The sequence below is a fragment of the Ambystoma mexicanum genome, chromosome 7q (genome assembly GCF_040938575.1).
Source record: "Ambystoma mexicanum isolate Mex_15411 chromosome 7q, UKY_AmexF1_1, whole genome shotgun sequence".
Taxonomy (NCBI): Eukaryota; Metazoa; Chordata; class Amphibia; order Caudata; family Ambystomatidae; genus Ambystoma; species Ambystoma mexicanum.
The window spans coordinates 19,114,148-19,138,134 of NC_090941.1; the positions used below are offsets into that span (position 1 = coordinate 19,114,148).

A 23,987-nucleotide genomic window follows, 5' to 3' on the forward strand; every position below is an offset into this window, starting at 1 on the left:
TGGATACGGTGCTGCGAGTAGCAACCGAAGTAGAACACACTGAAGAGTGTGTAAAGGAACTAGAGAACAAAATGAAATCAATTAAAGTTGAAACAAATAATATGAGACCTACAAAGATATCTTGCAATGTTGCTGAGGAAAGTGAGTCGATATCCATGGTTAACAATGCCTCTGTCAGACAGAAAACGTTTGGTAGACCATATAAACCACCACAGATTGACAGGGGACATTGCAGAACTAATCAAAAAGGAATTTCCAACAACTGTTCCAGGAGAAACAGTCCAGATAGGCAAGCCGTAAATCCAAGGAAGAAACGGCAATGAAAGTGTTATAGGTGTGATAGCAGTAGTCATTGGGCTGACGACCCAGATTGCCCGGCATTAAAAATTATATGCAGCAGATGCAAAGGGAAGGGCCATTATTCCAGATGCTGCAGATTTTGCAATACGTCCACTAATTGGATAGGGGGCAACTCTGACAGTGGCCACAGTGATGAAGAGGAAGGTGAAGAATGTGTATTTGTCATAATGGATGATGAAGATGAAGAAGATAGAGAGTCTCAAAGCCACAGTTTCTGTTGGAGTAGAGATGAACATGATGATAGATTCTGGTGCGAAATACACATTGATACCGCAACAGCTGTGGAATAAAGAGAAACATGAATACCTACATGAAACAGATATCAACCCTAGAGCATATGGTGGTGTAAAGATTGATACAATAGGATGGTTTTGGGGCAAGTTCAAATTCAAAAATAGGAAAGCTAAAGGAAAAATATACATAACCAGTGTAGGCAAAACAACCCTATTAAGTTGGACTCATCAAAGTAAACTACAAGTAAAATTAGACTCTGGTGCGGAAGAATCTGTCTTTGCAATCAACAATGATGTGAGCAAGTCTGATGACGTCTCTGATACAGTCAAGACACGACACTAGTGATGTCATGAAAGCATTGTTTCATGAAGGTATCGGTTGTCTTCGCAGTTACGTGCATGAAATACAATTAAAAACTGATCATACTCCAGTAGCCCAGAAGTTGACGAATATACCCCTGTCAATGCGAGACGAGGTTAGGAAGAAAATCAGAATACTGGAGGATCAGGGAATTATTGAAAGTATTGATGCCAGCGAGTGGGTTTCGCCGTTAGTAGTTCTCAGGAAGAAGTCGGGCAAACTCCGGATGTGTTTGGACATGCGGGAGCTGAACAAGTGTGTTGTCCCAGACAGACCTCACTTCCCCAACATTCAGTAGTTGATTTCTACAATTGGGCCGTCAAGTTTTTTTTCTACACTGGATTTAACATCGCCGTACCACCAAGTAAAACTACACAGGCACTCTAGGCATCTCACTGCTTTTATTACACCAGATGGCCTATATCAATTCAAGAGGATGCCATTCGGACTGGTGTCCACTGCATCGGTGTTTCAGAAGTAATGCACAAACTTTTTGAGAGAGTGCCTGGGGTGATATGTTTTCAAGATGATATCTTGATATATGCCGACAATCAAAAGACCCATGATGAGAAATTGAAATATGTTTGTGGTAAACTATATGAAGCAGGAATGACTCTGAGCAAGGACAAGTGCAAAATTAATTGCTCAGAAATTGAATACCTAGGACATAAGATTTCTGCAGATGGTATATCACCTAAAGCACAATTGGTGGACACCATAAAAAGAATGCCTAGACCTGGTAATAAAGAAGAGGTGCGCACATTCATCGGAATTGCGGAATATTATTCTTAGTTTGTTCATGATTTTGCTGTACACACCGTCCCTAAGCGAGAATTGCTCAAGAAGAAGATATTTGAATGGAACGATGAATGTGAGGTAGAATTCGAATTGATAAAATCTGCAATAGACAAGGCTCCGGCATTGAAAAATTTCAGAAGTGATAAGAAAACCATCATTGCTACTGATGCTAGTAATATAGGTCTAGGAGCTGCTGTCACGCAATAAAATGAAGGCTGAGAGGTATTAATAGCATTTGCATCAAGGTTACTCAAGGGGGCTGAAAGATCGTATGCCGCCATTGAGAAAGAGGCATTAGCAATAAAGTGGGCGGCAGAAAACTTTAGGAGTTTCATCTGGGGTGGTGAAGTAGAGTTCCGCACAGATCATAAGCCTCTTGTTCATGTCATCATGTCTAAAGGGTTAGACAAAGTATCCAATCGAATTAGGAGATGAGTGATGCTTTTTCAAGAGTATAATTGCACTGTACGTTATGTACCTGGAGTGAAGAACATCACTGCTGATTGTCTGTTTTGCCTTACCAATATTTCTGAAGTCGTAGATGAGGATGATGATGATATGGAAGTCGTTTTGAACATAGAGGCAGCATCCATCTCAAGGAAGGAATGGAATGTCGCCAAAAAGGAAGACAAAGTACTGGGACATTTGAAAAAACTAGTCAACAGTCAAAGTCCATGGGGGAAAAAAACAAGATTTGAAGAAGCAGATCTTATGGATTATTAGTCCATTGCAGATGAATTACATGTACATAACAATATCATCATGACAGGAGATAAAATAATTCCACCTTCAGGATCTCGCCGAAGAGTGATTGAACTTGGTCATGAAGGCCACCAGGGAATAGTAAAAACTAAACTGAGGATAAGGAATTACTTCTGGTGGCCTGGATGCGATCTGCAAATAGAACGTTATATTCGAGGTTGTATCCTTTGCAGTAGTGGTGAAAAGAGTTGTGTGGATGTGCAACAGCCTATAGTGGTTACTGAGATTCCGAGTAAAGTTTGGAAGGATCTGGGCATGGATGTATTAGGCCCTGTGAACAGCAGTGTGGTACATTTTGTTTGGTTGTGATTGATCATCTTACTAGATGGGTAGAAGTGTTAATTGCACCAAGTATCACAGGGAAAACTGTGGTTGATTTTCTGGCAGACATCTGTGCGAGAGAGGGGTTTCCAGGTAGTATCATGACAGACAATGGTACACAATTCAGATCTAAAGAGATGCTGGATTCCTGCAGTAAGTATTCTATACTTCACAAAAAGAGTGCTCTATACCACCCTCAGACAAATGGGACAGTATAACGCTTTAACAAAGTATTGAAAGAGACCATTAGGTGGGCATGGTCTAATGGGATAAACTGGGAGGAAGCTGTTAAGGAGAGGATTGTAGCACATTGTTTTACCCCACATTCCACTACAGGTCTCTCTCCTTTTGAGTTAAGCAGAGGGAGGAAGGCAAGCACAAAATTGGCACTGCTGTGGTTGGACAACAAAGATAATGAGTGGAGAAAGATTTTGGGGCTGTATGTGGTAAGATCAGAAATGTTCAATGGAAAATCAAATCTGCTTATGATGGGAGAAGGCCTGTGAATAAGTATGACAGGGAAATTGTAGTAGGAAATATCATAATAATCAATCTTCCCCCTGCTCTTAGAGAAGGCCCGTGTAAATGGTCTAGGCCAATCAGAGTTGTGGAGGCATTCAAACATGCGGTCCGAATGTAGGATGGAAGGATATGGAATGTTGAGAGAGTGTGGGTCTGTAGTGACTGCAAATTTTCGAATGTTGGTAGTGGCGAGACCGTTGGTCGATGTTTGAGTGAGGCCAATGAAAGAACAAGTCATCGGAGAAAAGTATCGAGGATGGAGAGTGTGCAAAAAGACTGTTCAAACAAATCTGAGGAATTTTCCTTGCCAGTACTCATCAGAGACACGTCTTGCAAGTCCAGATGGGGAAGAGTTTATCGTAGACCAAGACATATGGCGGACTATGTGTGAACTCATATTTTATTTTCACAATTAGTAGTTTTGTCGTTTTTTGTGTTGTGACATTATAAAGGAAGGGAGATGTGTAGTATATGTGCTCCTACTGGAAGATAGGCATGACCAGATAGATTACTGTCTGCCTACCTTCTGTGCATGGGGAGCGAGCCATGGAGTCCCAATGCATCATATGGAGGTTTGAACGCTAGTCAAATGATAACAGCTGGTGGAGCCGCAGCGGCTGGATGACACTTGCTCCCTCCTGTTCCCTTGTAACTTTTTATATATATATATATATATATAAGTGTTTAACACCTCATAGTTGCCCCATGCTTATATTCATCCCCTGGGCCCGGAGGCCATACATGGCCGGTAACAGCACCGAGCCCTCCCCCACGCCCTTGCTTTCCTCAGGCCTGCCTTGGCTTGGGCTAGCGGGCCTTTACCAAACATGTATGCCGCCATCAACCCCCTCCCCCAACCCCTCCCCCACCCCCGGTTGGGACGTGATTGCTACATTAATGCTTCAGTTGTGAGGTCCTAATGCGGGCAACTTCAGCCAGCACAGAACTGAATTCCAGCTGCCACTGCATCATTTTATTAAATCCTGTGGCAAGCTTTTCAGATTCCTTTCTTGTAAAAAAGCTTTCTGTGACATTTTATAGCCAGTTACTGTTTATGGTAGTATATTTGTGAGAGCAACAATCTACATGTTTTTTTTTCTTTAAAATTTGTTCATGGTTGGAAAAAAACCTTTACAAAATATTGATATAGTCTTGAACAAGTTTCAGGTCAAAAGTATTTTAAAATCCCACATTTTTCAAAGTAAAATCTGAAATTGTACAGTTTAAAATCATATGACAATCATCAATATACACTCAAGTTAAACAGGGAAGCCCACATTTCACAATCTAGTGATGTCCCAACCTTTTTTTGGGGAGAGGTTAGGCAGTAAATATGTGAAAGGTAGTTGGATATTAACAACAGTTGCACCTTGAAACAATTTATCTCTAAAAGGTTTACATTTTATTTAGGAATAGAATTGTTAAAAAAACATAGTAGTGACATATTATTGAAAAGTACAGTGCATACATATTAAAAACTATTATAAAAAACATAAGCCTTTGTGACAGGATCTCCTTAGTGATAGGAGGTTGAGCAACCAATCGGCTCAATTAATTACAGAACAACATAAGAATCAATTGTAGACTTTCTTTTATAGGCAGACTTAGTTTTTGTTTAGAGAGTCCCAGTTAAACCATAACTGGAGCTTCGAACTCGACATGTTTCTGTTCTCAGCGTTAGTACGGAACATTCGTCAGGTGGTGAGTCACTTTGACTATAAATGGGTTAAAATTATTACTTCTTTAATTGAAGACTTTTTCACGTTTTGACTGGTGAAACTGTTTTAGCATGTGGATACAGTCCTCGGATGGGGGGTCCTTATGTTTGCAGGATGCCTTCCATATTCAGGATCTTTATTCTATTTAGTGTATGATCTCTACATAGTCCAATTTTCTTTTGTTTGAAATGGGGCTGTGTCTGGCCGGGGTAGCCTGCATTAGTTTTGAAGATATACGACTGGTCAGATCCCTAGAATGGTCTTTGGTCACCTTTTAAAGGATCTTAATTGTAGTCTTAGTTTACGATGCTTGTCGGGCGTTGCATATTAGATATCTTCATCCGGTAGTCTCAAATATTAGAGACTTCTTTCTTTATAGCCCAGTGTTGGAAATCTTTTCTCGGTGTGAGATATGAATACGGCAAACTCTGCAGTCCGCTTCTGAAGTGAAAGAAATGGACCTGTGCATAGGAAACATCTCTTGGTAGACGTTATTAATGTTCTAATCATTAATATCCAAACATAGATCCTACAAATCTTGTGCAAATATTAGTTTCAGTGCAAATCACACAAATGTGCAAAATAATCTACAATACGAACAGGGCAGATAGAATCGCAGAAAGATAATAAATTGAGTGCTAATGCAAATTTAACACTCAAACAACGACTAAAGAAAAAAAGTACAAGCTGATAGGCCATATCGTACCCATTAAAGCAAATTCAATTTAATAAAATACAAAAATTATTCAGAAAAATTCGAAAATATCACTGTGCAACACTGCAAATATACAAGAGGTTCAATGTTATTGAGAGGTAAGGATAATCCACCAAGTTACGATACATTTAATTCCTACAATCAATCAATATTAAAGTAATCAACATATAATATTCATGGCATATCAATCATATTTGTGTAGCTCTGAATCAATCATTTTCAAAAAGCTGGTCAGAGCAAATATAAGCGATCTGGATTCACACCACATCATTCTTAACCAGAGAAATACTTGAGAACTTTCTGCATCAGTGTTCAAAAATGTACTGAGAAGGTTCCTACTTGACTCTCTCTAAAGTATGAGCATTCTAGGACCAGATGCTTCAGTGTCTCCTTGGGTTCTACACAGTTCGGAAACCTACATTTTAGCACCGGTTTGGCACCTTTTTCATGTGACCAGTGGGCTATCCTCTCTCGAGTGTGCAATTGATTTAGTTTAAAACGCATATACAGGGTGTGAAGAAAATTGCATGGAAAAGAGTTAATGTAGAAACATTGCAATTCTGTTCTTGCAAATTTCGCAAATTCGGGATATGTGCTATAATTATTCAAATCATCTATAGTCTCAATCCAGTCCATTTAAAAAAGTTTTTTTTTTTTGCAAACGACAGACGTTTGATCAGATCATTGGTTGTGGTGATACACAGTTGTCTATTAACATTTGCATTTTTAAATCTACATTTTATTACATATTTTAAGCAGATAATGAAAATGTTTTAGCTGCACTTTACACTATTGTTCTGGAACACGTCAGAAGCTGCTTATTCGTTTTTTCGAATCAAACAGATTCTGCATTGATGCATATCGGCAAATAAAAGTTCTCTTAGATTAATTAAGAAACACGTTCTGAATTAAAGGGAATGCGTGCATGACTATGTATCCTAAGCAATAACCTATCCCCTTCTGTATGTTTTAAAAAAGATATTGCAAGTCACGTCGGAGCTGCATACATATCCTTGATTTTACTGGTTTACAGATTATCTGCACACGCAAAGTACGATTTCACTGAAATAAAATGTTGGCAAAATAAGTGGTACTTTCTATTTGAGATTTTGTGAGGATGCTCAGTGATAAAATATAATTTTGGGAACTTTTAACCATTTGTATGCCTAGGTTGCGGAATGATTTTGTGGTAGGCTAACTGCTAAGTATGCGGGTGAAGAGACAGAGGAACACATTCTGAAAAGAGGGGTGTAGTGTAATTCACCATCACATATTGCTAATGCACTGTGAAGCCCCGGAAGCATATCTGATACTATGTCCAGCATTGTGCAATAATGTGAAATTAGTTGTCTGTTTCTGATCAGCTAGTTGCGCATTGAATTCTAATTTCCTTTTCCCATTTTGTGCTTTCAGCCATGAGACGCAAACGACCTGCTGGGATCATCCAAAAATGACCGAACTCTACCAGTCCTTGGGTAAGAAAAACATATTTGCACCTTTTGTAAGACTCCTGGCCAGCTTGAAGTAAGATTACGATGTTTGTTTATATCCAGTTCATCTTGGTGATTAGAGTGAAATTGAATTGTATGGTTTATTTTATAAAAGTTACGAGGGGGTCCAAGGACCTGATGCGCTTCACCCTCTAATATAAACCAATTCATCAATCTAGTGTTTAATGAAGAACACAAAATCCTCTATGAATTCTTCAGACGTCATCTTTTACTGCATGCTGCCTACACATGTTTTGAACCATAAATAAAGGTCTTCTTCAGGACTTTTATTACCAATGAACAATCAACATGTTTAGACAAAGGATATAAATGATAGGAAATCAACAAAGGCCCATGAAGATCAAACATTACCACAAGAATTTTGATCCATATGTACGGGTACATCATCATTATTTGCATAAAGCAAATCCTATGTCAAATCCCAACATGGGTTATAGAAGAAAGAAGAAACATTTTTAAAAAAAGAAAGAAAATTAAAAAACTTCAAATTAATTATCTATCTCAAACTTGCATGTTCATTTGTAAAATTGAAATAGCACTTTGTTCCACACAAGACCAGCAGTGGATGATTGGATGCACTTAATCTTCTCCACAAAGTAGGCGACTGGTTGTCTGCCACATCTTGGGATTCAGCAAAGGCATTGATGGCCTGAGTAGTCCATTTGTAAAGGGAATGTGTTTTGTTCACATATAGCTTCACACTTGTCCTTTGGGTGTCTCAAACAGGCTTTTTTGTCTGCATGTCTTTCTTTTATTTCTTGCCAGCAGCACCCAAGGGATTTATTGTGTTTGCTCCTTTAGTAGTGCTAACATACCAGTTATTGATTAACTAGAGAGGTTGGAGCTTGTTGTGCACGTTGGTAAGAAGTAGCAATGTCCTTTCTTTGTTTGGCCAAGATGGACGGACTTTCTTGGGCAGGTGTAGAGAAGCTTAACATCCCTATTTATGCTAGACTTCATGTAGCATATGATGGTCTAACCAAGGAAGGGAATTCCCTTATATTCAAGATGCCATCCTTTCATCCTCGCACAGCTTTAAAAAATATGACCCCAATGTGAGTAGGAGCAGAGTTCCCGATCTTCAAGGACGTGACATCCACCTACTTGACCCTTGGAGTGCCCATGCGGGGCTGGTGTAGCTGGGATTTGTGTGTGGAGGATCCCCTGCCCTTGCAATACAAGGGTAAGGAGGCAGGGGCTCATCACATTGGTCCCACAATAACCTCTGCCTTCTTTCAGAGCTATACAGAACATTGCTGGATATGCTAGTGAAGTTAGGAGTCTTGAAGGCCATTTAAGGACTTTCTGCTTGGGGAAACTGCCTGATATCCAAGAATGCTAACTCTGCTTATTGTTACCAGACTAGATAGAACAACCCACAAAGCGGAGGTTATCGAAGCAAACCTTGGCTCCAATTGCCAGATGCCCTCTCCTGTGTACATGTTGTGTTAGGTCAGAAGGAGGCAAACCAAATGGTGGCCTTCTTACTATTCTTTTAATTAAAATAATAATAAAGGACCCATCTGTTCCCATTACAAATGTTAGCGCTGCCTAACCTAAAACTATGGGCCTTGTCATCAGTATGGCAGTCCAAAGTAATGATCCATACTCATCAAAAGATATCCTATTCTAACACTACCACTAATTAAATATTGATGGAAAAGGAGGTCCAGGAGAATGACTCCCTTTTTCTGGGCAGGCTTCTTCCAGCCTTAGTAGTCGAATTTCAAATAGTCGGTAACCATCTGAATCAAATACTGTAATTCTTCTAGGGAATTTCTCACCCTTTTCCGCTTCCCCTTTAATGATTTCCATAGTGTTCCTTTCTCACATTAGGGGTTTGACACTTATCCTTTTCGGATTCTTGCAGTGTCTATAGATGGCTTTCTGTCTATGGATTTTGATTCAACCACTCCATGGAGTTAATGATCTTTCCTTCACCCTCTTTAAGGTATTAACAACCACTGGGACGAGTATAATGAGTCCTGTACTCTTCACTTACTTTAGGGCATTCTCAACCGCTGAGACTAGTCTGATTAGTCACCTCAGGGTCTTCCTGCCGTGTTCCCCTCCTGTTCTCCTCCCCCCCACCCACTCCCATCATCTCTATTCTGATGGATTGGCATCCCCAGTCCTTCCCGTTGGGCCGGACTGCCTCTGGTCTCTTCTGCGCATCTAGCATGCCTTCTCTTTTCCAGCAATGCGCGGCTCCACAGAGCCTTTCCAGTCATGGTCTCAGCATTGTTTCAGGACCAGCAGGTCCCTCTCTTCAGGGTCATGCCACTGTCTTGATTCTCATTCTTGCGCAAACAGTTTGGCTCTCTGCCCTCTCTGTGCTTCGTCCCCCTCGTGGTTGCTGGGATCTTTCAGCTGAGTACTTCCCATGGCTCTCTGGTCTCTCGCTAGCTTTGAACCTCCTGGGTTCCTTCAAACAGATAGGTTGGTCCTTCTTCTGTTATTAAGGAGAAGTACTTGTCCCTCCCCAGTGTAGAACCATAGTCCTGTCTCTTTCTCATAAGTGCTCTTTCTCACTCAATCAATCTTCTTAGTCCCATTATGGGGACTAAGATAACCTTTATTTCTGGTATCCTCTTCTTCGCAATATGTTTGTCTGATGGCAAGGTGGAGTAACATTACATAACGAACATTGACTTGTGGAGTATGTTTTTCCTGAAGCATTGATGGTTTCAATGATTCTTCATAGAGGGATTTATGGAGTTTCTTAACGGAACAGGGGCTCTTTTCCCCATGAGGGGGAGCCTCTCTCCCTGTTAGGTCCTGCTGACCGCCACCCCAGGGGGAATGTTGAGTAGGGGGCTCCCTTCCCTAGCCTCACAGGGAGAGGCTCCCCTCTGGGGTGAAGTGACAAAGATTCTGTGAATGCTCATAATGTGCAAACCCTACGTTGAGTTTAAGATGGTGGTCTAGCCTTTTACAGGCTTCATCTGGCACATGTGGGAGACGCACACTTGTGAAATACATGCACCTGTAACAGAATCTATTAGCTAATGTCCTATTCCGCACAAGCTGGAGAAATCCTACACACATACACATGTGCAGACCCTCACGGGGGCCCTACATCTATCGAGGGGACAGGGGGGCATATGAAAAGAAGCAGAGAGCATGTGTGTGGGTGTTTGGGGAAGGGTGTGTGTGAGTTTACGGTGTGGCTGGAGGAAGGGAGATGTTGGAGACGGAGGTGGTTGGCGGTGAAAAGTCGAGTAAAGGAGAAGATGGAGCGAGTGAGCTAAGGAAGAGGAGGATTTCTCAAAAACCAAAGAAGTGGTAGAGAGATAGCAAGCGCAGAATGAAGATAAATACAGAGTCAGATGTGCAAAAGGAAGGAGCAGAAAGAAATCTTAGACCAATAGAGGAGGGGGCATAAGGTGTACCTAGAAACATAGAGAGGGTACTGGGGAAGACCAACAGGGACCCAAGGAGAACAGAATGAAGCACTTTCCCAATATCTGCGTGGTGTGAGTGTGAGGTGGGAAGATGAAGAAGCGCATAGTGAAGTGTCAAGGAGGTACGCCAGCAGTTAGAAGAGCGTAAGGACGAGGGACTGATGCCAGAAAATTGTCTCCTAGGAACAAGCTGAAGTTGGGGCAGCAAAGGCTGGTAGGCTGTAAGACCAGAATCCAGGGCAGTGTGTTGGCCAGGAGCCCAGACATCAACCTTTTAAATAACCAAACCTACCTCTGGTGGGGATTGTGGGTACTGTGGAATTCCTAGTCCATCAACAACCAGGTTCAACAGTCCGAGTGGAACAAGTGGCAGCAAGTTAGCCTCCTGATGATGAAAAACCTTTGAATGGACGAAGAGACCCAGAGTGATACTAGGGAGGGACGCAGATAAACTTTTGACTGTCATTTTAACTTTAGGGAAACGGCTCTGAGCAACCGGTGGATTGCCATTCGGCCCCAATTTCACTTTGTGCCATTGTTTTGTGAGATACCCCCACACATCACTTGTTTTAATCTTTCTATTTTCTGTGTCCTTTGTACAGTCCACTCAACCTCCTGACAAAGGCCAGTGCATCCCATTTGTTGAGAAAAGTTTTGGACATATTGTTAGCAGAACAATCTAACCGTACGTTTCTTCTATGATGAGGATTGATTTGGAGACTATTTGAAGATTAGACATATAGCACATACTTGCACAAAGAGAATGGAGTCTCAGGCGGAGTGTAAATGGTGACAACGTGTGCAGGTACTGGAATTGTGCAAAGGCTTTGCAAGCAATACTTTCAAAAGTAAAGGTGATGGTGGTATGGATGTACTCAGCAGGGATGAAGGAAACGCAACCCCCAGCTTTGCCAGCCTAACAGCGACATAAATCTCAAATATAACGGGAAGAAATGTGTAAACTGATATTTCTGTTGGGGCCAGAAAGCAGAAGCATAGCCAGGATTGTCTAACAAGTGGGGCATGAAGCTAATGTAGTTGGCCCCACTGCAGTGATGTTAACATGAGTAAATGCCAACACAGTGCTGTTGAGTGAGCATTTACAGATTCTGAATGGTCTTGCCCGCTCGGGCTCTACCCTGTCTCATGTTGATCAAATTCTAGATATTTTCAGTGCATTTGATCGAATGGGTGGTCACATGCCAATATTTGAAGGCGGCTATTTGGTTGCTAATTCTTTTAGGGTAGAGAACAATAATGGATGGGAAGGGTTTGTCCAAGAAATTGAAGAGAGTTCATGAATCGCAGTGCGACCATTGATTACATGGTCTCTGATGCCTGGTCAGTGTCCGAATGGCTTGTGAAACTTGGTTGTGTGGCAAGGGAGGTGAAGGGGATGGCATAAATTCTTAAGTTGTATCCATGGACAAGACAGTGAAGGGCATAGCAAGGTATGAGGCTAACACTGGGTAATTATTATGGCTTTCATAGCGAGTATGAGTCGGACACAACGGCATGATTATGTAGCTATTAACCTTTATCAACAAAAGACATTTTGATTAAATGCCTATGTTTCCTAACAGCTACGAGGGGTTTCCTTGCGACAATAGAACTAACAAAAGGGAACAGTCAGGATGTCAAAGTAAAAAGTCATCTGCCGTGTGTCCAAAACTCGAATATGAACCTGGAACTTAACATAACAAGACATGATGGCGAAAACCTTTTTAGGCCATCCTCTCAAGCCTTTAGCCTAGTGGATCAAACACGCAGTTACACATGTGATAAAACAAAGTATACATGTTCAAAAGTTCCCAGAAAAATGGGAAGGAAGGACTTTTCACTTACCCCAGGATTATGTTCCATGTCCCAGTGTTCAGACTAACAATCCAAGTTGCTTATTCAGTTCAACTTCCTTTGAGAAAATGTGGTGCACCGTCCAACCAGGAATCCCAATTCCCCTTAAGCAGTTACAGGTTCCTTTTAGAATGCCTGGTATTCTTTCCTGCCAGGATTCCCAATTCCTTATCACAAAATCTTCAATTTTGTTTGGAATACCTGTTGTACTCTCACGCCAGGATTCCCAGAATTTCATTAGACAATTTCACTTTCCGAAAACTTGGTATACTTGCCTGACAGTTAGCTGTTCTCAATGTGCCTGGTATGTTCTCCTGCCAGGACTTGCCCAGTCCTCTAGTACTTTTCCCTTTCTCCATTATTGGGTCCTTGACCCTCCTCTTGACGCTTGACAAGATGACTCCAATTTCATTCTCTGCTCTTCTCGGGGTTTACCACCTTTCAATGGGTTCCCAAATGTCTATTATCAAGGGTTATCTCCCCTCTTGGGCAAGGTTTTAATGTTGTGTTTGGGGTCTTTGGCCAATGCTTGGTCAACTCCTTGATTATCTGCATTGTGTTTTCAGTGTTGCAACCATTGGGTTTATACAACCCCAGTTCATTTATTTGCCTTCCTTTTCATGTACTTTCAATGTCATCACTATTGACTTTTGACAATGCTTGTTCATTAATTCATTTACTTATATCCGTTGTGTGGAGGCTTGCTTCTATGGTTGGTTCATGGTGCACACACTGAAGCACCCCTGTGCCTTTGTGGCTTTCCCCAGGCTCACGGACATGCTTGATGACTTCTGTGTGAGAGCTACGGCTTGAACTTCCTGCTTCTCACAACAATTTCTCCAGCCCCTTTTGGTCCACTCACTGCTTCGGCTTTCAATCTGCAGCTTCCGCTGCTCCCAGTCTTGCGACTGCAGTCTCTTCAATTTTGACTCTTCGCCACAGGTTTTCTCTGGTTCTCTTCCTTCTACCTCTCTACACCGCACTGTTGCTGCTTCCCGAACCGTGTCCGGTTCCATGAGACTCCTCTTCTCCTGCATTTTTAAAAGTCCCAGTGGACTTGGAGCCCTTTAGATAGCACGCATGCAATGGATGGGATGCAGAATAACTCCAACACCAAATAATTGAAAAAAACTCCGGAAGATGGCAAAAGGTTTCTGTTTTACTATCAATTGTCAAAACAGGAAGTTACAGAAGAAAATCAGTTATATAGTAAAAACGTGTCATAGGTGATGTCATACTACGTGGCAAATAAGAAAAACCTATGAGGGATTGTGATACGCTCAAGGGGGACATCTAAGTATACTTTCTCTAGTGTGTGGGATTGTGATTGGGTGTCTGTCAGGTGGACAACTTGTGCCGACCTCTAGTGCAAGTCATATTCAACATTATTAAGTACACACTATATCATTGGCTCTCAAACTATAAGGCCCTTTGTTATACAGCCCTCTACAATTGGTTGGCGCACTCGTGCCATCTCTGGAACATTCGGTTCACTTAGCAGCACGTAAACTCATACCCAGGTGCCAGGAGGTTGACTTGACTTTACCTCCCCACCCAATTAACCCAACGTCTCCTCACCCATGCCTTCTGCCATGAAGATTGTCTTTGAACTTGGCCTTGCAGTGTATTCTTGTCTCTGGAAATATAAGGGAGTGCGGGCACGCACTATCGTAGATCTGAAATTCCATGCCCAATTTCCATTCTTAGCTCACATGACAGGAGACCACAATTCGGACCATTTTGCAGCACTTAAATATGTTAATTGAATAAACCTTGCCACTCTTGGTGTTATTTCTTTGCACCTTAACAAGGGATGATTCAGTTTCTCATGATTGCCACCTTCGAAAATAGATAACCAGTCTTGGCTGCCTTTAGCCTTGACACCAAGCCAAGCAGCTTTGCCATTCAAGTCCGCAATCTCAGCTAATTATTTGCTGCGACACAGTTCTCGGCCTTTCTTCTCCATGGGTATGGGCTTACTAATTCATGACACCGATGTCCAGCTTCTATACAATTGCAGCTCTGCCTGCAGTCTATTCACTACGTATAGCCAGCTTCTAAGATCACTTAGTCTACTTGCGTTGCTTCATCTGTACAGTTATTGAACGCCTTGTTTTTTCTGCAGTACATAACGCACATGCAAGCTTGTTCTTTTCGCATATGAAAGTTTTGCCAATTCTTAACTTCGTCATCGGTTTCTATAAGGTCCATGCATTCTCTTCAGCCGGTCTTTTTACTGCGCCACGCTCGTCTCTTGTGATGGCACTAGCCTCTCGTTTGCTCTTTCTCATATTCCTTCGGGGAGTTCCTCCCTTAGATTATCATCTCTTTGGGAATACATTTGATAAGGCTTTCTCAGAAGGTGTTTCTTTACAAATATTTTCTGTGGTATGCTCACAACTCCTGTTGTCAGGCATGGCATGATCTCAGACTCCCAACATACCGGAAGTACCAGGTGGGACTTCCTGTAGAGACATTCAAATGCTTTTCTACACTGGTATTGATCATGTGATGAAAGCAACCAGTATGCGTCCGTGGTTTCTTTGAAGGAGTAATTTTCATTACTTCATTATTCGTCTTGGTACATTTTTCCTGACACACATAATCACAATCAAAAGTTTCACCTCCATCTTCTATCATACAATATGACTGTCACACATGGGTTAATGTAAAGTTATGGTTGCTATTCTGACCTAGAGGGACATTATATGTTTGCTTTTCTAATAAGGAACTCTTCTTCTTCCTGGGGTCTGTCTCTCCCCACCCAGCTGGTCCCCCTGCAGACAGCCACCCAAGGGTTGGTGTCTGGTAGCTTCTCTCCTTCCCTGACCATCTGGGGACAGGTTTTCTCCAAGAAGTTAGTGATGTTATCTTCAGATTCATCAAACTTGCTTGAACCATCCTGGTGCCATTTTGTAAACATGACTAACCAATGCCATGAATAGTGGTGAGACATGGTGGGAATACAACTTTTAACACCCACCTATTCCTAGGCACTGTACATCCAGGGAATTTGCCCCTTTTTTCAAAGGGTAGCCACCCCCTTTGGGACTAGGGAAGTGTCTGCTCATCTTAACACCCACTAGGGGACAGGGCGAGTGGGGCAGGAGGTCCCTAGGTGGGGATATTGGTTATGCTCCTTACCCACAAGGCTCCAATAGTAGACGTGTTGGCTATATGGTAGTTGCAATGACTGATAAGCAGAATCATGCTGCAGAAATGGTTGGTGAGGTTTCTAACCCTCTGTAAATGCAGTATCAGTTGAGGTTTGAAAGAATTGTGGGAAGTCCCACTCCCTTACGTAGGAGTAAAGAGGCCATCATTAGAGGAAAGGGAGACACACCTGCACATGGGAGTTGTGGCCAGAGGAGGAAAGCGCCATGCCATGTGTGACTGGGCTGACGCAGACTGAGGCCACAAACGCTGAGAGCCACACTTCACATGGAGTTGGAAACGCCCGGCCAATGACACAAGCACAAAGCTCAGGCAGCGCATTAAGCAGCAGCACAAGAGATGGGCACTGTATCGTAGTGGGGAGCCTGTGACAGAAGGGCAGAAGCCCCACCCAAAGATTGGGATGCCGAGGATGCCAACAAATTAGTGATGCCGCCACCAACCTTCCACAGCTGGCTGATAAACCAGTTACGGAGACCACGTCCCGGGGTGGGGTGTGAGGAATTCGATCATCCTTATGGGGAGAGCGCGCTCACCTTGGCTTTTAGATGTTTTTATAATGAAAATGAATGATGGGAGATAACCATTCTGCACCCATTTCATCTGCTTTCTGCAGGAAAGGCATAGCCATGTGTACTACAGGAAGACACATCCTACAGGTGCTGTCTTCCCTTGTCATATTCAGCTGTAATGTGACAGTCATGGGTACATCAAAGCATCTCTGGAAGGGGGAAGGCACAACTTCCTCCAGCCATGGGCAGCCTGATTTAAATATCAAAGGCTCCATGGATCTGCTTTCCCTTTGTCTAATCCGGCTGGTGGCAGTGCATACTAATGAGAGAAATTGAGGCATGCCTTCAAGTGGCTTGGTTGCTGGAACAGACAACAGGAAAAGCAGAGCTAACACCCATTTGGTATGCAATGTGTCACTTTAAGCTAGTTCCCACCCCTCTGTATGAAAGGCAATGAAATGCATGTCTGGGTCCACTATTTACCATAGGCAAACCCCTGCAGAGCTGACCTCTTTCAGAGGGGAGAAGTATGTGATTTGAGGGAGACGGGAAGTATGCTCTCATGCCGCATACTTCAAGGGAGACATGTTCTTTAATCAAGAGTCACAAAGGGCTCAGTTCACCAGGGAGACACGTTGATATACAACAGACAGGAAGATGGGTGGGACTTGGGTATATGTTGTCACCCCTTATCTGTCCTGTTGCAGAGCACTCTGGTCCTGACCCTATGCATAACAGAAGATTTTTGGTGGGGACCCAGGCTTGGTTCATTAAGGTAGCCTGCAGATGTCCATCCAGCCTTGCTTGCCGAACCGCCTGCTGCCCGATACCCGCAGCTGTCTGATACCCGCAGCTGTCTCCCACCACCAACTCTGTCTCAAGGGCTGTGAAGCGTCCTGGATCCCCCTCGACGCTGTCAAGCACCAAGAACTTCTTCAGCACTAGGTATATTGTGGTTGTGCCCCCTCTAGGTCCTTCTCTGAAGGCCGCTAGACCGTTTTGAACCTTTGCCCCCTTGGTGCTGAAACCAAATAACCTTGAACAGTGAGACTGATTACTTTACCAACTACGCTCCTTTCAGTATCCAGAGTGCTTCCCTTTCCTTCGTAAAACTGTCTGTCCTCTGTGTTCCTTTACAGGATGGGGGTGTATTTTGTAGTGTGCTAGAACCGTTTGTTGTAATAATAAAGTAGATATTTCTATACAATCTTGACTGAACCGTCCCTTTTGTCATTGGGTAATAATTGTATTTTTGCTGTGTTGTAACTAACCAACCATCCATGACCTTGTGTAGTTAAGCCTGCCGTTTTGTCCACGTTACCAAAATTGGACGAGGAGGCCTTATAATTCACTTGTAACCCGATCTGTTTAGATCCCTTCTGGTGTACAAGAGGTGTGGGGTCGATTGATGGGGTAGAAACCGATAGTCATCCCTGGACCACTGTTGCCCCGGAAGTTGGTCACATGGGGTCCAAGAGACCAGGTCCCGGGCTTGGGTCCCCAAGAGACCAGGTCCCGGGCTGGGGTCCAAGAGATACTACACAAGGCAGTCACAAGGGATCATATTGATAGTTTGGTGCAATGAGAACATACCGCAAGACTGGGTGTGTCAAATCATCCACCCGGATGGCTGAGAGAAATTCTAATGAGTGAAGCAAGTCCCCAAGAGGTATTGCAAGAAAGTGGATCCCAAGGTGGGGCGAAGTATACTCTACCTCAGACTGGGGTGAGTGCAACCACAGTGCAAGGCACAAAGAGAGAAGCAGAATTTCAAGGTGGTGTGCAAGAAATCAAATACCAAGATGGAGATTAAAGAAACCAGAGCCCGGGGAGGTGGAGAGACCAAGTACCCCAAGGCAGGGTGTGATAACCAAAGTCTTATGCAGTAGGTGGTCGTGGAGCTGTCTCGGGGTAAAAAATGGCCATAGGTCTCTGGCAAAGAATACCAGGAACACCCAATTGCTAGAAAGGAGAGAGAGGGTGCGAGAGGCCTTCTTTTCCTGTTAAAAGGACCCTTGAACTAATGTTTCAAGCACCTGCTGAGCTGTGTCAACGGCTGAGAACCCTAAAAGGATAATCTTATCCCTTTTGGGAGGGTAGGAAACCAGCCAACATTCACGCATCAGGACTGATGTCGAAATGTATCTTTCTTTGCTTTATATGTTTCTTTTGCAGTGTAGGGTCAGGATCCTAGGTCCAGGGACAGAATAGGTTCACCATTGTGAATACAAGAGTCCAACATAATGTCACTTGTCTGTGTGCTGAATGTGGCTTACAACAGTATCCAATAGAAGAGAGGTCAGCAAGCTTGAGGGTTTCCCAAACATTCTTATCTTAGCAGTGGATGAGGATGTAAGTGACAGTCTCTCTCGAAGTAACATAGATGTAAGAGTTCGCATTTGATTAATTGCTTTTTTTAGGTTTTTCATTGCAGTTTTTGAGCATTATTAATTCGGAAAGATAATAGAAGTGTTTGTGCATATGTGAGAATTGCAATTATCCATCATGCGGTAGGGAGCAGAAGGTGGCGAACTGGAGTTGCAAAGGCTGTACAATCTCAGATGGGGAAAACTCTTAGTGGGAGGCATGGAGTGCTCGGAGCATATGCCAACTTACCCCTCTACTGGCATCTCGATATACTTTGGGAGAGGGTACTACAGAGCAGATAGGGTATTTGTATCCTGTAATCGACATGGTGTTAAAGGGCAGCTTGGGCATTATCGCCCAAAAGAGCAATCTATTTTCCAGTCTCCCAGGAACTTGCTCTGTTGCTCACCGAAGACGTCAAACGTTCTCCTTGCAGCAGCATATTTTGATCTACTGGACCGGTGCAAGCAGTAGGCAAACTAGCCAGTGCTGGCCCTCCGGGCAAGCAGGGTTGATGGAAGAAAGTGGATGCCTGCCCGACTGTAAGCCATGAAAGTGACTCCTTTGAAGGGGGTTTAGACACCTTTTGAGGGAGAGGATGTAATAGCCGGGACAGAGGTGGTCGTGGGGGGGGGGGGGTAGCAAAATGGCCTTTCACTGCAAATCTCCTTGCATCTGCCCGGATAATCGATGAACGCTCTCTTTTCTACCTGTGCTTCCTTTGCACAAGCAGGGGACTTTCCAGGATTCTTCGAGCTCGGGTCAGATCCCGAGTCTTTTATTTGGCCTCGTCTGGGGCGTGGCAGTGGCATTATTGGAAGCTTGGAAAACCGACTATAAGTAAATGAGCGTGTTTTCTGCGAGGACTATTCAAAATGATTGGCCTTGCGAGGGTGGCTCTTCACTGCAGCAATGGTGGCTGTCCCCTTGCAGTGTCATAAACCTTCATTAGAAACCAACAAAAAGAAAAGTAACCATAAAGGAATAAGCAAATTGAAAATGGACTTTCTTGCAAGTATGTAAAACTATATTTTGGTTTTGGCTAGAGTAGTGTACAAAGAAACAGAGGCATAGAAAGCCTCCTTTTCTCCCCCTCTTTCTCTCACGAGGGCTGCAGCAGGATTCAAGGTGAACATACACTTGCAGAGTCGCGCAATTCCCACCCACTGGCGCTGAGCTATCGGAAGAGATGTTTCATCATGGGACAGCTCGCCCATAAATTGCAAAATGGCAGGGCATGACCTTTGTAAGCTTGGCAATGTTCTGGGTCCGGCCACGGCTAGAAATGGCCGATGTGATCTGACAATGGAAGCTATTAAGAAGGACTCAAGGTTAAAGTCTTGTTATTGACCATATTGATGGGTAGGGTTTGCCTACAATGAGAATCTATACTTTATTTCTCCGGAAAGTGAAGCCTTGAAAATGCATCTTCCCTGAGCATGGTTAGCTGTAATTTCACACTCAGTGTACTTAGTAATAAATCTATCCATCGACGCCCGAGTGTTATCAATATAGCTTTTCTTCCTCCTTTTAACCTGCCGAGATCAACACTTGACTTGAAGGAACATTGTGTTCTTGGGTGGAGATAGCGTATTCTTCTCAAGCCTTGAAGTTATCTGACTTTGCTTGTGCATGTCAAGCAGAACGATCAGCCAGACTTGGCATACTTTCAACTTGCTTCTGTAGGAGATGTCTTATTGTTAGAATAGTAATGGGCCCCAGGGCATCCGGTCTGTGGCATTGGGACAACCTCACCATTACTGTCTGTGCCTTTGCCGCGATGCAGAAATCCCTCGTGGCGGTATACACGCTAGGGAAGTCGCAAAGGACAAGGGTGGAGGATTGGCGAGGGTCAAGGAGGAAATGAATGGCCGGCATGTGTAGGTAGAGGCTCCTCCCCTTTGTATTTGCACTTTACTGCTTATTTGCACTTTGGATTTCTTTGTAATATATATGTTCATGTTCAGATGTGTTTGATGTGTGGGTTATGTGTGGTTAGGGAATGCTAGCATAAATAGCTTTTTTAACATTTGTCAATTGATGTTTCTTTATCCAATGTGTAATGGCGCTTAATTAGTTTTTGATGGTGTGTACTTTTTTAATAGAGTTCTTTATATCTTTTAATACATTTCTTCATGGATGTTTACGAAGTGCTTTTGGCCAATCATTACTCTCAATTCTGGATATAGGATCCCTTCTTGTGGTGTTGGATAAACAGACCAAGGCCTGGATTTGGGGCAGAAGGAGCGATCTACAGTTCCTTCTACATTGAATACAAGGAGAAAGAGTTGCTTCTACTTTTCCAGTGCCTATGTCCAAAAAGCAGATTTAATGTTGTTGTGCACCTGAGTCGGATAAGCGCCTGTGCTATGAACATCTGAGCTCTCTCACTTGCACCTTGTCATTGGTGCAGCCATTTCATGGATGTTTCCCCTAGGGCAGGGGTAGGCACGCTGCAGCTTTGCCCACACTGCATCATGTTCCCCTGCCAAGATACGCATCTTCCTACTCTTTAAGAGACCTCTGGTCAGCATAGTAAGAGTAAACCACCGATTCATGACTGTATCATTAATATGCAGCAAAAGTGGGATCTCCATTTAGTTGGGGCTAACTAAAAACGAATACTTATTGTGCTCGCATCACAAATTTCTCTGGGGGTTTTCTGTATGACATTAGAAATTCACTAGTGTTAAAGATGAAATCCCACATGGTTTCATTGAGGCCAAAAGATTGGCTGCAATGATCCCCTTTATTTGTGTTTTATTTGAAGAACAGGGATGTCAATTTAGATTATAAATGACTTACTATTTTATTTTATTTTTATTTGTATTTTTAAAGCGCTCAGACAGCCCAGGGACATCGAGGCACTGTTACAGAATTTGTTGTTGTTGACTTAGTTGCATATTTATAACGCGCTTAAATACCCAGAGCTTTCTAAGCGCAGACCCGGGGATCGAACCTGTGTTGCTTCATGTCATCTTGCTTCCAAGGCGAGCATGTTGCCACTGGGCTATCCTCCCGGGACTATAACACATTTACAGATGGGTGCCTGTACAATAGCATACAGTTGAAAACAAACACTGAGCCAGTTTATGAGGGTGTAAAATATAGGACAAATATACCAGTAACAAAACAAAACATATAAAGGAAAACGGGTGACTGACAGAGGCAACATTAACCAAGGGGTTGGGGGGTGGCTCGTGCTTCAAACTAAATAGGAGTACTATTAAATATACAAAATTACATTATTAAGAGTCCCTGGAGGAAGTGATGGGATCAGATGGGGAAGAGGGTAGGGGGAGCTCCCAGTTTAGCAAGTAAGTTTAAGCCGAGCTTCGAGGTGATCCAAAGTTGGGCTGGCTTTGATTGTTATGGGCAGTGTGCTCCAGTCGAGTGGAGTGAGCAAGTAGAAAGAGTGGAAGCAAGAGGGGGCACAGGGAGGGTATGGGATGGTGATGTTGAGCACAGAGAAGGATCGGAGGGAATGAGACGGGGAGTGAACTGGGAGACAATCGGACAGGTTCAGCGGAGCAAGACCATTATTTGTTTTGTAGACTAGGAGAAGGAACTTGAAAAGAGAGTGGTTGTGCATGGAGAGTCAACCAGTGTATTATGGATAGCTGGGGCAGCATGAAGTTTGTCACTGGCACGTTTCACAGATTTAACAGACACCATGGAAGGCTCTCGACAGTTTGCACAATACACAAATAAGTGCCTCTAACACTAATGATGGCATTCATTTACTTCATTAATTACACAATGGTTAGTAATGGGTTCTGAATAACTAAAGTGGTGTTACACCTTTTAGTTACTCATTCTGTTGTATTTTATTTATGCATATTAATCCATTGTTGCCGCAACTTATTACAAAGTGATTCCAATCATTTGTGTAAAGGTACGGCATGATTTGCTGCAGTTGTACCCAGGCTATCCCCATATCTCAATCGAAACCAATTGCCATCTGTGGTTCATGAGTTGTTGGGCTAAGTGTTTGCTTGGTGAGGTAGCATTCAAAAATGTTTTCCTTCATGGGTTAGTTATACAGCCCTCTATAATTGGTTGGCACACTCGTGCCATGTCTGGAACATTCGGTACACTTGGCAGCACCTAAACTCAGACCCAGGTGCCAGGAGGTGGACTTGACTTTACCTCACTGCCCAATTAGCCCAACGTCTCATCACCCATGCCTTCTGCCATGAAGATGGTCTTTGAACTTGACCTTGCAGAGTGTTCTTGTCTCTGGGAATATAAGTATGCAATATCGTCGTCGTAGAACTCCATGCTCAACTCTATTTCCATCCTTGGTTCATGTGACGGGAGACCATGATTTGGTCCATTTCGCAGCATTTAAGTGTCAACTTGGCACGCTTGGTATTTTTCTTTGCACCTTAACAAGGGATGATTCAGCTTTTCACATTCACCGCCTTCAAGAAGACCGGCCTTGGCTGCCTTCAGCTTTAAGATCAGGCCAAACGCCCTCGCCATTTGTGTCCACGATCTCTGCTAATTCTTTGCTGCGACACAGTTCTCGGCCTTTCCCCTCCATGGGTCAGGGCTTACTAAATTCATGACACTGATGTCCAGTTTCTATACAATGGCAGCTCTGCCTGCAGTCTATTCACTGCATATAGCCAGCTTCTATGATCACTTAGTCTACTTGCGTTACAGCATCTGTACAGTTACTGAATGGCTTGCATTTTCTGCAGTGCGTCAGACGTGAAATCTTCTTTTCGCATATAAAAGTTTACTCTATTCTTAACTTTGTCATTAGTTTCGATAAGGTCCATATATTCTCTTCAGTCAGTATTCTCAGTGTATCATGTCCATCTTTCGTGATGTCACTAGCTCCTCTTTTGCTCTTTTCATACTCCTTCGGGAATTCCTCCCGCGGGTTGTCATCTCATCAGGAATACATTTGGTAGGGCTTTCTCAGAGGGTTCCTACTTTCGAATATTCTCTGCGTTATTGTCACAATTGCTTGGTTCAAGCATGGCACAGTCTCAGGCTTCCAACATACATGAGGTAGGGGGGTGGGACTTCCTGCAGAGGCATTCAGCTGCTGCTCTTCAGAACTTTTTCGCAATCAAATACACACGCCACTTTACATCAAAATGCGTCTACTCTGCTACTTTGAAGACACTTCCATAATGATTTACTCCCAAATTAAAGTGCATGAAAAAAGAAAACCAAAAATAGGAATAAATCTGGAGTGGAATAAAACGTACTCTGGAGTGGAATAAAACGTCCTACCTTGCATACCCCACCAGCTGCTATGTTCCGTACAGGCCAAAATCATCAAATAGAGCACTATTTGCATGTATGACACAACACAGCCAAAAGGAAATGCTTAAGATCATCCAAAACTGCAAAGACCC

General features: G+C 43.1%; 1 protein-coding gene across 12 annotated transcripts in view; it reads left to right on the forward strand.

The window, feature by feature from the left end:
* DMD (dystrophin) overlaps nucleotides 1-23,987 on the forward strand; it is a 7,616,828-nt gene that overhangs the window by 7,103,286 nt on the left and 489,555 nt on the right. For all 12 annotated transcript variants that reach the window (XM_069639082.1, XM_069639084.1, XM_069639079.1 and 9 more), the window contains one exon: nucleotides 7,204-7,265. In XM_069639082.1, coding sequence (XP_069495183.1) covers nucleotides 7,204-7,265 — 62 coding nt within the window. The remainder of the gene's footprint in view (nucleotides 1-7,203; nucleotides 7,266-23,987) is intronic.